The sequence below is a fragment of the Vipera ursinii genome (assembly GCF_947247035.1).
Source record: "Vipera ursinii genome assembly, chromosome: 5".
Taxonomy (NCBI): Eukaryota; Metazoa; Chordata; class Lepidosauria; order Squamata; family Viperidae; genus Vipera; species Vipera ursinii.
The window spans coordinates 90,172,407-90,189,446 of NC_139518.1; the positions used below are offsets into that span (position 1 = coordinate 90,172,407).

Sequence of the window (17,040 nt, forward strand, 5' to 3'; positions counted from 1 at the left end):
TACCAGATGAATCAGACAGGAAAAACAACCAGTAAATTAAATATGCTATGTAAATATGCTATGTAAATTAATAAATATGCTAATTCTGCTTTAGTGTCAGGGGTCCTTGGTAGTCTCCCACTTGGTTGTTTTCTTGCAGATGTTTCATTATCTGAACTAGGTAACATTATCCAAACATCAGTAATCGTGTTACCTGGTGTGGGTAATGAAACATCTTGAAGAAAACCACCAAGCTCAGAAAGCACCAAGGTTTCATTTCAACCCTGAGCTACAAATATTCTCTTTTATTTCTACTTTAGTGTAGAACTACTGTCAGAATCCACATATATCACATTCATAAATGTTTAAAACATTATCCCCCCCCCCGGATTCTGCCATCTCCCAAGGAAGGAGGAGTGGATGTGGATTCAGCCTGCCTTAGGTTATTTCAAAGACCAAGGGAAACCTTTTGAACTGGGGGAACAAAGGGGAGGGTTAGGGAAGAAGGCATCTGGCCTGTGTCTCCATTTGAATCTGTAAAAGAAGAAGGCAATAAAGTTCCCTTTTTCCCACGAAAGGGATGACACAAAGTAAATGATGGGGGCCTGACCAAATGGGGTTGAGGGAAGGGGGGATTGAACCGGGAACTCTTTATAAAGTTTCAATCTGTAAAACAATAGCAGGTCCTGTCTTGTATTTCCACAACCAAACATGTCCTAGTAAAAAATCCTTTTGGACTAGAACTGACTCCAAGAGTTTTTGTTTTCCTAAGACGTGGATTGGGGTGGGTCCTGACAACTACATTAACAGAATCTTACAAGTCTGAAAATAGAAATCATTATTTTCTTTACAGCCTCAAATACTAAGGAGGGTCCCATTTGAGCCTCTTGCTCTGCCCTTTGTCCAGGGGTGGGCTATGCCCTCTCTTATCTTAGGGATTGTCCTCTAAACAGCATCTGTTTGTGCTCTCCCCATACTGTGTTTCCTGAAAATAAGACCTACTCAAAAAATAACACCTAGCTTGATTTTTGGGGTTGGGCCTAATATAAGCCCTACCCCCCAAATAAGTCCTACTTAAGAGCCAGTGCAGCCGACTGCCCACCCTTTCCATCACACCATCTGGTTGCTAGAGACGAGGCAGGGGGAGGGGGGAGGAGAGGGGAGGCGGGGGAGAGAGCTGCCCCATGAGCCCCACAAACACCATGCCAAAGGGCCTCCACAGCCAGGCCTATCATACCATGACACCTGTCATGCCTTGCCTGTTCGGTAATGGCTTCTTCCCCTTCCTTTGAACAGCTGTTCGCTCCCATTGCTGCTTTTTCAGTCGCGGATCTTGGTCTGTCCGGAGCTGTCTTTGGAAATGAAGCCCCTCAGCGATCAGGTAGGGTGGGAACCATTTCCTTCGCTTTTGGACCGTCTCCAAAATAGGCTGGAAGGAGTGGCCCAAGGACTCCAATCTGGCTTTGCAGCAAGCAAGGGGATTGGGGGCACATGAATGCACACTAGTCTGGTGTCTTAAAAAAATGGGTTCCCCCCCTGTTGGATTTTCAGTGCCATACTGTTTAACTTTCTTTAAAGTTTACTTGATGCAGAATGCGGATCCTTCCCATTCTGCATCAAGTAAACTTTAAAGAATGTTAAACAGTATGGCAGAAAAAATCCAGCAGCGGGGGGGGGACCCCGGTCTCATGTACAGGGAATCTGCACGGCCCACTCCCCACCCTGGTGCCTTCACTTCATTAAATCAATCACCCAGCTAGAAGTGAGGTTTAGCAGGCTGAGCCCGCAGGCAGAGGCAAAGACACAGGGGGAAGCGGGTGGGGGGAAAAACTTGTTTGTATCCTTATATAGTGCTGGATTAGGAAATGATTAAAACTTAAGCAAGGGAGACCCATGTCTTTGAGATATACTGACATAAAGATATACCGTAGAAGCATAAGGAAGAAAGTTTTCCTCCATAAAATAAAATAAAAATAATGTTTCCGTAAAGATCTTTCCCAGGCTTCTGGCCCCATATCCATTCATGCCTGTATCATCTGAATCCAGAAAATTAAGCAGTTGTTTGGGCAACTTTAATTTAGCACATAAAACTCTGCATTTTGGTCCACATTAGAAAAATGCAAATTTAGGCCTCCCATGGAGAACACAATTACCCTAAAACAGGGCTTTTCAAGCAGTGGTACAGGTACCACCTGTGATACATTGGCACCTAGCAGGTGGCACGCGACCATCCCAGAAAAGTGGTAGCGGAGGAGGGGAATGAGCTGAACCAGTGGCAGCACTGCACAAGCCTGAGCGAGACATGACTGGAGCTACAGGGCTGTCAGGGCTCATCGGAAGCAGCAGGATCAGCACCAGGCTCCAGCTGGAGCTCAGCGCTGATCCTGATGCTTCTGGCCCAGAAGAAGCGCCGATCAGCTGGAATGTTGCAGCATCTCCAGGGTCTTTGTGATTTACATTCAGATGCTTGGCAACCTATTCATATTTATGGTCACAATGTCCCAGGGTGATGTGGAGTGACCAAACCCTGCTGTGACCACACAGCAGATGGGGGGAATAAAAACCAAACACCCCCCCCACCCCCACTGCCAATCCTCAACAGAAATGCTCACAACAATGAAAACCTCGGAAGAGCGCCGCCAGGCAGGCAGGCAGATGTCCTGCTTGTCTGTGGCTTGGGGGGCACCCAAATGAGAAGGAGGCCAAGAGCTCCTCCGGGTAGAAGGAACAACTTCCAGTAAGAGCCACATCTTCCTTCTGGGAATCAGGGCAGCCGAGCCAGAGACAAAAGTGCCCCACTCCACTCGCAAGTTGTCCCATTCCCTTTCCAAAGACCTTCTGCATAGGCTCTGGACAAACTGGGATCCAGGACTGAAAAAGTAGCAATGGCTGTTCAAGAGGAAGAGGAAGGAGAAAGTATGAGAAGCCACTACTGAACAGGCGAGGCGTGATGAGTGTCAGAGCGTGGTAGGCCTGGCTGCAGAGGGCTTTCGGCATGGTAAGCGGTTGAGGGGCACACTTGGGCAGCTTCCCCCCTCCCCTACCTGCCTTGACTCATGGCAGCAACACTGGCATGACACAGAAGAAGTGGGGAAGCAGCCATGCGGCTCCTGGATGGGGCTGTTGGTATTGCCACTGCAAGGCAAGGCAGGTGTCAGGAAAAAAGTAAGACATCCCCTGAAAATAAGACCTAATGCTTCTTTTGGAAAAAACAACAACACAGACTGGGCTTTATTTTCAGGGAAACATGGTAGCTTTTTCCCACGTTCCATTACAAAAAAGCAACACTCTGAGATCCTATATAGATTGTGAAATAGAAATCTAACAATTTACTATGTAAAGTGATTTAGTCATTATAATGCAATTTTATTTTCTTATTTAATGCTTATACTGTGTAATCTTTTTGCAAGTTGTTTTCAGCACTGAAGAGAATTGGTTTTATACGTTTTAACAACAGCTGAATTTCCAAATCATCTTAATTTCCATTACCTTTGTAAATTCCTAACTCTGTTCTTTCCTGATGCTTTCCACCTAGACAAATTCTGAAATTTACTTGAGTCCTTCTATTTCTATATTTTCAAAAGCTAATAGAAGTATTTAAAGATCACTTTAGAATGGCATATTCAAATTTGATCACCCTTTCTTCTTTTATGCCTATATATACTATTGTACTTAAGAATGAACTCCACATCTTCACTGTATGCATAATGGCCATATACTGTAGATGCTTCAGAAACAACATGCCATACCTTTTTTTTATTCTTAATCATTATCAGTTCTTGTGTTGTAGGTAGGAAGCAGGAAAATCGCGTAGGCTTTCTTGGGATGATCTTTTCTGCTAAAACAAAATGTGGCTGCTTTTACAGTAAGGTAAAGGTAAAGGTTCCCCCGCACATGCGTGCTAGTCGTTTCCAACTCTAGGGGCCAGTGCTCATCTCCGTTTCAAAGCCAAAGAGCCAGTGCTTGTCCGAGAACGTCTCCGTGGTCATGTGGCCAGCATGACTAGACGCCAAAGACGCACGGAACGCTGTTACCTTCCCACCGTAGTGGTCCCTATTTCTCTACTTGCATTTTTATGTGCTTTCGAACTGCTAGGTTGGCAGAAGCTGGGACAAGTAACAGGTGCTCACTCTGCTACGCGGCACTCGGGATTCGACCCGCCACACTGTCGACCTTCCGATTGACAAGCTCAGCGTCGTAACCCACTGAGCCACTGCGTCCCTTGCTTTTACAGTAGAGCCTTTCAAATAGCTAGCACTGCTGATAATAATCAATTAAAACAATTTTAAACTTCACAACCCAGCAGTGCTACACTTTTTTATCAGCCACAATTCTGACAGAGATTATTATTTAACAACCCCCCCCCAAAAAAAAACAGGATCTTGGGATTAAAATAGAGGAGGGACAATACAAAAAGATACTTGCTAGAATTTTGCAGTAGAAACACAACAAAGTCCCAAACACTGAAAAAAGGATGAAAGGGTTATAGCAGTATACTACTGTACACTATGTATGGGATAAAACACCAAATATACCATACATATATATGGTACACATATATACCATAGTAATATATGAAAAATCCCCAAATCATTCTACAGTCTCATTCACAGCTAACAAGAATGATGTATGACAAAACCAAGTCCATTATTATTTATATGCTTCACTGTTCCACTACTAAACTAAAAATCAGATTTACCTGTATCTTTTTCCATATCTGAATTCACGTACTCTTGCTGTTTCAAGTGGGAGGTCACCAAGCAGTCATTACTCGATGAACATGTCTCCGGTAATTCTGCAGTGGATGATTTAAGTTTTGTTTGCAGTTCTTCAGAAACTATAGGATAAGGAAAGTGTCTATTTGTCTGTCTATCATCTGTTTTTGTAGGCCACATATTTTTATGATTCTCAATGGCTTACAATGCATAAAACTAAAACTAAAAACATCCATAAAATACTGATAAAAACAAAAAGCAATTCAAAGCATTAAATAATGATTGTAACAATTATTGCTATTATTAGCAATCACTGGCACTCAAATGCCCTCCTAAAGAGGACTATCTTTATTATTTTACAAATGAGTAATGAGGTTATTAATGTTCAAGTGGATACATATAACAAAAGGCACTCAAATATTGATGTCCCAAATGAAGATGTCCCTTGCTAAATTTGACTGCAAAATTAAAAATGAAAGTAAACCTTGAACGGAAAAATTCCACAACAGAGATAAGCAGGTTCCAGAGATCATAGATATAATTGTCTATGATAGACATAATGGAACATGGAACAGAACAATTGTTGCCTGCAACAGGGTCAAGAGTGGCAAATGTCATCATCTGGTTAAGAAGATAATAAATAAATGATTCTCACTTGCTTCTCTGATATTGAAAATTTCTGTATTTGGTTTTAGTATTTCTTTCTCTTGCTGATATATGCCTCTGATTACTTTGGCTTGGCATCGTGCTTCAATTTGATCAGTCACTGTCAATAATGCTTCAAGTGAGAGCAAATGAGTAGTGTACAGTTGTCCAGAAACAGGAAAAGCATTCTGAAAAATCAAGCATAAATAAGGCTATATCCAATTGCATATGGAAATTTAAATACAACTTCTATTTAACTTAGTTCTACACAGCTATTCAAGCCTTCATAACTTTTTGCAATCCTTAAACCTAAGTCCCCACAAGATTAGTTTTTTTGTATCTTACACACTGTTGACTCAGTACATAAAGCTACATTTCTACTCAGATTTTACATACTTTGTGAGGGAATATATGCTTGCTGAACTATTTACATTAATATTCCTAGTAGAAAAATCTGAAATACAGGTAGTCCTTACGATACAACCACAATTGAGTTCCTATTACGGTTGTATGTTGCATGTTGCAACATGCATGCTTATCTCACTTAAGAATCCTCCAAACCTGCTCTTACCAAAGTTATCATTAAACTAATGTGCAGGTTATTAAGTGGAGCATGGGATGCCTCAGGAGTGGGGGATGCCCTTGCAGGCCTAGTACAGGCCCAGGGCCATCTGTCTCAGTCCTCCAAAAGCCTCCCCCACCTCCCAAGACATCTCTCCCTTCACATACTGTACCTTGGAGGGATCCAGACTTTTGTCCACTCCTACTGGTTCCCAAGCCTTAGGCTAGAATCCCACCTCACCAGGCCAAATACCTTCCTCCTCACTTAACTTTTGAAGAGCTCTGAGGCCTTCCAGAGTGTTGGAATGAATTGCTGCACTGCTGTGCAAGTTCGTTAAGGCAGCAAAATGGAGTGGTTTCTCTTGTAGCTGTCCACAGGGGCAAAATGGTAGCTATTTCTGGATTGCTGCCATGAGGTCCAGTACTAAACCATTTCGTTTTGCTGCCTTAACGAAGTTGCACAGTGCTGCAGAAAGATTCTAAAAAGCAACAAAATGGAGCAATATGTACCATGGTACAATTCCATAATCATGCCATGCAGCCAAGCAACAAAGTAACCCATTCTAGCACTATGGAAGGCTTCGGAGCTCACTTCGGTAAGTGAGGAGGAATGGTGGAGCCTGTTGGAGTGGGAATCAGGCCTAAGGCTAGTGGCGAGTCATTGGGGGAGGGAAATGCTTTTAGGGCTAAAGGTAAAGGTAAAGGTTCCCCCGCACATGCGTGCTAGTCGTTTCCGACTCTAGGGGCCGGTGCTCATCTCCGTTTCAAAGCCGAAGAGCCAGCGCTTGTCCGAGGACGTCTCCGTGGTCATGTGGCCGGCATGACTAGACGCCAAAGGCGCACGGAACGCTGTTACCTTCCCACCGGAGCGGTCCCTATTTTTCTACTTGCATTTTTGACGTGCTTTCGAACTGCTAGGTTGACAGAAGCTGGGACAAGTAACAGGCGCTCACTCTGCTACGTGGCACTCGGGATTTGACCCGCCAAACTGCCGACCTTCTGATCGACAAGCTCAGCGTCCTAACCCACTGAGCCACCGTGTCCCTTTTAGGGCTAGGGTGGGGGAAAAGGTAAGCAGGGTTGCTGCAGCGTCCCTAAGGTTGGTCGTAAGGGTGAATGAACATGGGGGCGCTGCAGCAACTATTACTTTGGGACCAGGTCATAAGTAGTTTTTGGGAGGATCCGTCTAACTTTGAACGGCTGTTAACCAACAATTTTAAGTCGTGAATTACAGTAATTATAAGGTGCCCATCCCAAACACAGAGTAGAAATGTGGTGGAAATGCTCCATTCACTGGGTATCTATGTATTAGTTCTATAATTTGGACATTTCTTGGATATCTCCATCTCACTTTTAAAAACTGGTATAACATTATTTTCCAAACTCCTGACACTGAGTATGATTTGAATGACAAGTTACACATTTTTGCTAGGGAGTTAAAACATTTTCACATTTCAGTTCTTTAAGAACTCTTATGTAGATAGCATTATTCTTCTCTTGTTCCTCAATATTTCTTGGTTCTGATTTCCTCACTAAGAAAGTCATAATGGCTCAGGTACCTTTTCAAAATACAGTATTCTGTAGTAAAGAGAGATGCAAATAAATCATTTTTCTGCAAACTCCCCATCATATTTGACAATCCCTATTATTTCATCAACGTACAGCCTGATTGAATTTAACAAAACCTGTTTCCCCTTAGTCTCTTATGAGATTCTTTGTTTTTTCATTCTTTGCTATTACTTTACATATTATCTACCATAGTTTTTGCTCCTTTCTGTTCTCTTTGCTGGAAATGTGCTGGGGGGGAAAAAGGCTTCTTAACTTTTACAGCTTTCTAGATGTAAATTGAAAGCCATGCAGGCTTTTATTTAGACTTGGCTGATCCTTTCTTACATTATGAAATACAGACAAATTAAGCTTTAATGACTGTGGTTTTAAATAACCTCTAGACCTTACAATTTGTCCCTCCTGACTTTTCTTTCCAGTCTCTATTTCACCAACTTCCTCATTTATTATGTTTCCTTTTTTGTAGATTTTATGTGACTGTTACATTCTGATAGCAATTTCCATTTGCTTGTATGCTAAATGTAGCAGCACAATAATAATCATTTCCCATCTGTGTTCAAACACATTTCAAATCTGATCACAGCCACCATTTAGGATTAGGCTTGTGTCCCACTCTGGTGTACTCTGTTCTATATTTAAAAATGATATCCAATATAGGATATCTAGAGATTTGTCTGACCACAGTCTAAGCAGGCATATCTCAGAGTATATCTGAAAATAACTGACATCCCCATTACTTATAACCATACTTAGATTGTGGTCAACCAAATCTCTAGATTGTCTGGTTTTTTTCACATTATCCTCAGCATTATGATCAGGTAGGTAGTAGCTGATCATTAAATCAGGATTTTTTAACCATTTTTTGCTATGGATTTCTTTGCAGATCTGGTGAAACCTGGGATTCCTTCTTAGAAATATGTATTTAAATACACAAAATAAAATAGTGAAATAAAATTTCCTTCCCAATTCATGGATGCTCTAAAATCTGTCCAAGGGGCCCAAATCTAGAAATTCACTACAAATTTAATTTACATTTGTAGCTAGGCATTCCCATCCACAGTGATACTGTGAAAGAATCTGAACTTCCATTACTTTCTATTAGATTTTATACCATCCTTGATAAAAAGAGAAATCACAGTAGTTAGGAATTCCTCATGTGATATTGCCAGTTCCAAACTTTCAAATTTTGTACAAGAAAACAGTAAGGATAATTTACTAAATAGTATACACATAACCAAGTAGGGAGATTTTGTCCTCAGTGTCAAACTGACTTTAAAGAAAGCATTCTGGAAACAGCACGCCAGTGATCAGAATCATAGTCCAAAATGATTTTTTCTTACGCACAGACCTAACATCTATTTTCTCTCCCCAATAAACAGGCTAAATTCAAGCATATATTATTGCAATTAGATTTCAAAGTATTTCCATCAACAATCATGGTTACGTTTTAAAGCCTGATTACAGTATAAGGTATTTTTCTGAAGAACAAGACTAGAAATGGCCATTCCAACTGAATTTCTCTTCAGAAAATGTTCCTACCTATAGTAAAGATTTTAAAAAGCCTCTACTTAAGGTGATGTTCTGAAGCACTTCTAGAGTATAGAAAAGCTTTGATCAGGTTATACAGTGAATGAGAAAGGAGGGTAGAACTTGTGAGTCAAACTGGGAACTTCTGCAGGCTTTGGAGAAGTTTCCTAGATTTTCCTTACAAAATAAACATGGATTATTATTTTGTGCTTGTAACTGTACTGAAAACTCCAAAGAAATTCTTCCTCAGGACCTTGGATAGCAGTTTGCTGAGGTCTTCAAAAAGGTTAGCACAGTAGTAGTCACAATCATAGTTAATGTAGAGTTCAGTTACAAAGCTAGGAATCCTCCATAGCTGAACAATAGCCTCTAGGGCCATCTCCTTCATTTCATAAATCATCTTGGGGCTTTCCACTGTGATGATCTCCATCAGTTTCTTGATATACATCTGGCAGAAAGATACAGGATAGTTCAGTTTATAGGATATATATGTAATTCATATATATATATAACACAGGTGAATATTATAAGTGATACTTTCTTTTCTTGGTCTCCATTCTTACTTTTCTATTCCAGACTTTGCAACTGAAGTTTCAAAACAATGATCCATTTTGATTATAAAATGTATCATTATAAACAAATGTATTAGAAGATAAGAACACAAAAATGCAAGCATATGAAGATTTCTAATGGGCATTTTAATGATATACAATATTTTTTCAAAATGTCCCCAGACCTTCCCCCAAATGGGAATAATTTCTTCCAAAGATTAGGTAACATATTTCAAGAAGCTCACCTCCAGTTGGAATTTTAGATGCTCTCTCATTTTCTCAAATAAAAGGAAACAAACCCTTAGGGAAGCTGAATATAAGTTGAGCCGCTCCATGTTCAGTAACTGGAAATGAATGAAAAGTTCAAAGATAATGAATACAAATCTATTCTTTCCACCATTCCAAACTAAACTAATTACTCCAAAATGATTTAATATACATGCCATATTTTTAAAGATGAGAAAGATATTATGTTCATGCTTACTTGAAAGAGATACCGACATAATTCTTCTTTTACAAGTTCTAAGAGAGATGGGCAGTTTGCAACATTAGTCAATTCAAGAGCAACTGTGAGTAGCTGTAGACCCATGTGGATCATCACCTCAGAATTGTGTCGGTCATGTGGATTAGTGAGGGAGATGAGGAAACGCAGCAGTTCACGAATACAGGGCAATCCATAAGGGACTAACGTTGTTCCTTGAAAGAGAGAACACACAAAAACATTGCAACTATGGCTCAGCATCCTTCCAATTAGTCAGAAATACATTATTCTTGATAGTGGCAAATTAATGGTATTTGGATATTTTTAATGACACAGGATAAAAACCGAAATTACTATTACATTTTTTCAATAAACTCACCCTCTTTTTGAGAACATTGAGTAAATCGTACTCCTCGAGGGTTAACGTAGTCCATGTCATGAACTGAAACAGAATCTGAGTGTTCAGTTACAGAAGTGCACTCTTCAAGTACCTCTGGGATGGATTCTACTGAGGCAGATGGAGTCTTTTCCCTCTGATGATATTCATTCTTTAATCACAAAGATAATAAGGCAGAAAATTAGCACAGGCTAATATTGCTACATGATACAAGTATTTCCATATACTGTACAGTTGCAAGAAAAAGTATGTGAACCCTTTGGGATTACGTGGAGTTTTGCATGAATTGGCCATAAAATGCGCTCTAAACGTCATGTAAGTCACAACAATAGAAAAACACAGACTGCTTAAAATAATACTACACAAACATTAGCTGTTGTCATGTTTTAATTGAACATAAGATGGAAACATTCACAGTGCAGGGTGGAAAAAGTATGTGAACCTTTGGACTTAATAACTGGTTGACCCTCCTTTGGCAGCAATAACCTCAACCAAACGTTTCCTGTAGTTGCAGATCAGACCTGCACAACGATCTGGAGTAATTTTGGACCACTCCTCTTCACAAAACTGTTTCAGTGCAGCAATATTCTTGGGATGTCTGGCGTGAATCGCTCTCTTAAGGTCATGCCACAGCATTTCAATCGGGTTGAGGTCAGGACTCTGACTGGGCCACTCCAGAAGGCGTATTCTGTTCTGTTGAAGCCATTGTTTTGTTGAATTACTTGTATGCTTTGGGTCATTGTCCTGTTGCATTACCCATCCTCTGCGGAGCTTCAGTTGGTGGACAGATGGTTGTACGTTTTCCTGCAAAATGTCCTGATAAACTCTGGAATTCATTTTCCCATCAATGACAACAATCCATCCAGGCCCTGAGGCACCAAAGCAGCCCTAAACCATGATGCTCCCTCCGCCATGTTTTACAGTGGGGATGAGGTTTTGATGTTGGTGTGCTGTGCCATTTTTTCTCCACACAGTGTTGTGTCTTTTTCCCAAACAACTCAATTTTGGTTTCATCTGTCCACAGTATATTTTGCCAGTAGTGCTGTGGAACATCCAGGTGCTCTTTTGCAAACTTCAAACGTGCTGCAATATTTTTTTTGGACAGCAATGGCTTCCTCCGTGGTGTCCTCCCATGTACTCCATTCTTGTTTAATATTTTCGTTATTGTAGATGTGTCAACAAAAATGTTAGCATGTGCCAGAGATTTCTGTAGGTCTTTAGCTGACACTCTAGGATTCTTCTTTACCTCATTAAGCATTATGCACTGTGCTCTTGCCGTCATTTTTACAGGACGACCACGCCTAGGGAGAGTAGCAACAGTGCTAAACTTTCTCCATTTGTAGACAGTCTGTCTTACCGTGGACACATGAACATCAAGGCTTTTGGAGATACTTTTGTAACCCTTTCCAGCTTCATGCAAGTCAACAATTCTTGATCGTAGGTCTTCTGAGAGCTCTTTTCTGCGAGGCATGGTTCACATCAGACAGTGCTTCTTGAGACCAGTAAACCCAAAACAGGTGTGTGTTTTTAAAGGGCAGGACAGCTGTCAGCAACACATCCAATATCATCACACTGACTGGAGTCAAGGTTGGCTCACTCCTGGCTCCAATTAGCTCTTGGAGAAGTCATTAGGCTAGGGGTTCACATACTTTTTCCACCCTGCACTGTGAATGTTTCCATCTTATGTTCAATTAAAACATGACAACAGCTAATGTTTGTGTAGTATTATTTTAAGCAGACTGTGTTTTTCTATTGTTGTGACTTACATGACATTTAGAGAGCATTTTATGGCCAATTCATGCAAAACTCCACATAATCCCAAAGGGTTCACATACTTTTTTTTGCAACTGTACTACTTGACTGACATAAATAAACCCATACACTAAAAGAAAAAATCAGTCTTCTTAAGTAAAATGACTGAGCTGTGGCTTGCACCTACAACAGCAGCAAATGATTTTCTATTTCTAACCACTTTTTGTACCACTGTAAAATTACTTTTCACCTTAAAAGATTTATGATATTCATAATCCAAACCAGTCCAAATAGTGTAAGGTCAGTGCTGTCTAACCTTCAAGAAAAGTAATTCTGGTAATACAAACTATGCTTGAGAAGACCTACACGGATAGCAGATATCAATGTTTGAAATATAGCAGTGTTTTTAATTGTAATAATTATTCTGCAAGTTTCATAAAAAGTTTCAAATTCATACACACAGAAAACTATTTTTCATCTTATTATTTTTACAGTTACTACTTTTACACAGGGCTATTCAGAAAATGCGGTGATGTATCCATCACCCTATTTTTTTGTTTCAGCCTCTTTTAGCTAATATTAATCATAGTTTTCACATGCTAATTTCTTAATGGACTCTTCCTTTTGTTTTGGAGGGGAAATTAAAATCAAGCTACTTAAAATTACAAGGTTGGCTAACTGAATAAAATAAAATTACTGTTATAACTGTCACTGGTATGTTGGTCTGCTGTAAAGGAAATTCATACCTGTAGTTCTAACTGCTCTCTGGCTCTAAGCTCAGTTAAGGGCATTGTTCTACTGATTCCCAAAGATTTGACAAGTTGTAAATCTGTAACATCATCCTTTGAGCGAATTTGAGAACATAACTCTAAACCACTGTCAGTGACAGGACTAACTACAGAAGATACATTTTCTGAATTTCCAGATGAAATTGGAGAAGGTACATCAGTGACATTGTCCTCACCTGTGAACAACAAATAACAGCAATATTAATCATATATTTATTTATAGTATAGAGTCCTCTTTCTATTTTTTTGTATCTGGTATATGTGCACTGTTATCCATTATTTCAGGTAATATAATAAGTGGTGGCCTACCTCACTGGAATGAATTAAACAGTATTCACTTCACAAAAGACCTTACTGTCTTTTATTCATATCTCGATTAATTACTTTATGTATCAATAGCCAGAGTCCTCACAGAAAAAGCCATGAAATCCCTGCTTCCCAACTCCAAACATACAACTTTGAGACTCACAAACTTATATAAAGTAGAAAATTTTGACCCCAGAAATACTGCATGAAAAGAAATTCTGAAAAATTAGAAACAAAATATTTCTAGTCAAATCTAGATTAGAATATTTACAAAATTCCTGTCCAGGTTTATATACATTCTTGCATAAATATTGATTTACATGTGTATTCTTTTAAAAGCATTTATATTGAAGCTCACAACTCATGTAGTAAATCAGATATGAAGTACCTAAGGAGCAATTCCTGCAGGCCAAAAAGATGACTCAGAGAGTAATTCAGACTTTTTCCAACATTATTATCCCTGAAACTGCTATACAATTCTGGAAACAAATGTGTTTGGCTTAAGGACTAGCATTCTATTTTATATTCTATACTATTATGACAACTTATTGTGTTAGGTCATACATCTTCTACAAGACAACATTATAAAGGCAAAAAGTCATTGAAATTATCACAATCATACATCCTCAAACTTTTCTGACATTTCTGATCTAGTGAAAGAAATAATAAAGTCTAGGTTGTAAAGACAGAGGCAAAAGTGATTCATATACATTTAATATATATGAGATGTATCTTCTTACGTAGCTCTGATATCAGAACAGAGTTTATTTATTCAGAAAGTTCAGTGGAGAATTCCAGCATATATCAATTCAATTATTTGATTTTTATCCTGCCACAATCTTGTAACTCTAGAGATTTAAGGTGTTCAAACAGGATGAAAAAAGACAATAAATTGTTTCTGACTTCTGAAATTAAATAGGAGACCTTTTGGCTGTTTTCATTTTTATAAAACAGTTTAAAATGTTTCACTTCTATGACAGTTATTCTCTTTGATTTTTATAACTAAAACTATCCTCAAGCAAATACTAATGTCTTCAATAAACTATTAAGAGTACCATGAAAACCAGTGACATGTCTTAATATATTTTCCACTCTCCCCCTAATTCACTCTTATACTGATTTTATCCAATTATACACCTCTGCCCTGATGAATTAAGTGATGCTGTGAACATCTTATCCGTTTCTGGAGGCTATGAGGATCTGGATAGGTAACAACAGGCTTCAGCTAAATCTTGGTGAGTCTGAGTGTCTTCTGACTTGAGGTCCTCTGGTTCCAGGACTACGCCATCTGGATGAGATTGCACTGTTCAGACAGGTAATCTATGCACTCCTGGAGTCTTTCTATACTCACAACTCCTGCTCAAGGAGCAGGTGGCAGTCAAGGCTAGAACACTTTTGCACACCTTTATCTTGTGCTCCAGTTATGACCATTCCTGGATTAGCAGGCCCTGCTTAGTCACTCATGCCCTTGTCACTTCCAGATTAGACTACTGCAATGCAATCTGCATGGGGCTGCCCCGAAGAGAATACAGAAGCTTCAGCCATTACAAAATGTAGTGACACAAGCACTCCTTGAACAGCCCACATTACACCTCTGCTATGCAAGCTATATTACCAGTTTGCTTCCGGGTCCAATTCAAGGTGGACTTTGATGGAGCCTTAAACAGGATCGTGCCTAGGCAGCCTCTCTCAGCCCATCACTCTCGTTACTCCTTGTGATTCATGAAGGAGTTGAGGGAGCTGAAAAGAATCAAGAGATGCCTAGAGCACCACTGGATGAAAACAAAGAACAAACTCAACCAAACATGAGTTAAGGCAGTTTACCTTGTGGAGGTAAGATCAGTGAAGCATCAGTATTTCTCCATAATTACTGTGTCCACAGAATGCTGCCTAGCAGCCCTGTTTAGGGTCATCCAGAGTTTTCTTGGGAAGGGAAACTCACAGGCTCATCTAATCATAATCATAAACATAATAGTAAAGTTGGAAGAGACCTTAGAGGTCATCTAGTCCAACCTCCTGCTCAGGCAGGAAACCCTATACCATTTCAGACAAATGGCTGTCCAAGTCTCTTCTTAAAAACTTCCAGTGTTCAGACTTCCGGTGGCTACGCCGCGCCGAATGGCGGCTTTTCCCTGGCCGCCCGCCCTGAGGCTTCGTTGGAGCCATGGAGACAGTGACAATCAGCTATTCCGCGGCTCGTAAACTTCCCCTTCGGGAGAACAAGGGGACGTGAGTTTTCTCGGATAGTGGTAGAGCTCCCCAAGACCTTCCAGAATTATCTGGGGGTTGGAGGGTGAGAGCCCCCACGGAGTCCGAGGCTTTCTATGAGTCCAGGATGCCTTTGCTCAGCGGAGGAGCGAAGCTAGATGCTGCATCCACATCTGCGGAACATAGTGATTTATGTGTGCCTTTAAAGCAGACAGAGCTGACCAGGAGGAGTAAAGTTGCAAGTATTTAGAACTTTAACTCGAGGTGCTTTAATCTTCTCCATTTATAAATTAGACATTGAAGAAAGAAAAAAATGGCGCCGAAATGTTTTTTCTTTTTAAAAGAATAAATTACGAGGATTTTGTTAAAATTTAAATAATATATTGGAATTTTTTCTTTTTTATTATTATTATTGCTATTAAGAGTTCATCTCCCTTTCTTTTTTGGATTCCCCCCCCCCTCCGGAGTGCAGAGGGAAAGTGAAAGTGATAAGAGAAAGTGATTTGTAGCAAGTGAAAATGGCTTCAAGACGGCAGGCAGTTCCTGTTGTTTCTAAAACCTCAATTTCTTCTCCTGTCATTCAGCCTACTGCAAAACCCAGATCCCCTCCACCCTCTCCTCCACCACCAGCACTTACACTTAAAGACCTGCAGGATGCTTTGAAGTTGCAGGCACAAGAAATGACTTTACAAATAAAGGAAGAGGTAGCTGATCTTCTTGAACTTAAAAATAGAGAGATGAGAGAAGACATTTTGTTTGCATTTCAAGGGCTGGCTGCACATATTGAACGTTTAGATGACCGCGTGGATGAGGTTGTGGAAAATAGTGACAGACTTGAAAATAGAATTGCTAAAGCAGAAAATAAAATTGACAAAACTGAGGATGAGCTGATAATTCCACAATTTAAAGAAATGGAATTTGCTCTGAGAATAAGAGGGTTGAGAGAAAACCCGTGAGGACTTACTGGAAGAGGTGATTAAGGTCATTGCTCCCATCTTGGGATGGGAGGTGGAAAACATTTTCAGGGTCAATTCCTGGATTGCAAGGCAGAAGAATTTACCTAGAGATGTGGTGATTCATTTCTCTAAGAGGTCACTTCGAAATGAGATTATCCAGGCCTTTTATCAACAGAGATTTCAAATTGCAGGTCAAGATATTATAATTTTGAAAGAAATACCTCCTAAGATGTTGAGAAAAAGGAAGGATTTTGGTTTTTTGTCTGATGAACTTAAAAATTGACAAATTCAGTTCAGATGGGAGATTCCTATTGGAATAGTGGTGAATCACGCAGGGACACGATACAGGCTTAATACGATTGCTAAGGCAAAAGAATTTTATACTTATGTCCTGAAAGCAGGTTCACCACCATCTCCATTGCCTAAGAGAGCGGAAGAAGATAAACAACAAGTTGAAGGTGCATCAGCACAGTTTGTTGGAGAGGCACAATTGGTTGAACCTACTGAACAGAGTTTGATGTTAAAGGCTGATCCAAAAGACCAGAGAATGACACGTGCGGCGCATAAGCGGAGAGAAAAGGAACAACTGAAACAGAAGATGGATTCTG

The 17,040-nt window shown here is 40.0% G+C and overlaps 1 protein-coding gene across 5 annotated transcripts in view; it reads right to left on the reverse strand.

Moving 5' to 3' along the window:
* The window catches only part of GBF1 (golgi brefeldin A resistant guanine nucleotide exchange factor 1), a 343,732-nt gene that overhangs the window by 159,577 nt on the left and 167,115 nt on the right, over positions 1–17,040 (reverse strand). For 2 of the 5 annotated variants that reach the window (XM_083364147.1, XM_083364145.1), the window contains exons 10-17: positions 12,921–13,138; positions 10,405–10,573; positions 10,029–10,240; positions 9,790–9,888; positions 9,247–9,441; positions 5,350–5,527; positions 4,679–4,816; positions 3,729–3,817 (exon numbers count right to left, since the gene is read on the reverse strand). In XM_083364147.1, coding sequence (XP_083220273.1) covers positions 3,729–3,817; positions 4,679–4,816; positions 5,350–5,527; positions 9,247–9,441; positions 9,790–9,888; positions 10,029–10,240; positions 10,405–10,573; positions 12,921–13,138 — 1,298 coding nt within the window. The remainder of the gene's footprint in view (positions 1–3,728; positions 3,818–4,678; positions 4,817–5,349; positions 5,528–9,246; positions 9,442–9,789; positions 9,889–10,028; positions 10,241–10,404; positions 10,574–12,920; positions 13,139–17,040) is intronic. The other 3 variants (XM_083364149.1, XM_083364148.1, XM_083364146.1) reach the window with 3 other exon arrangements.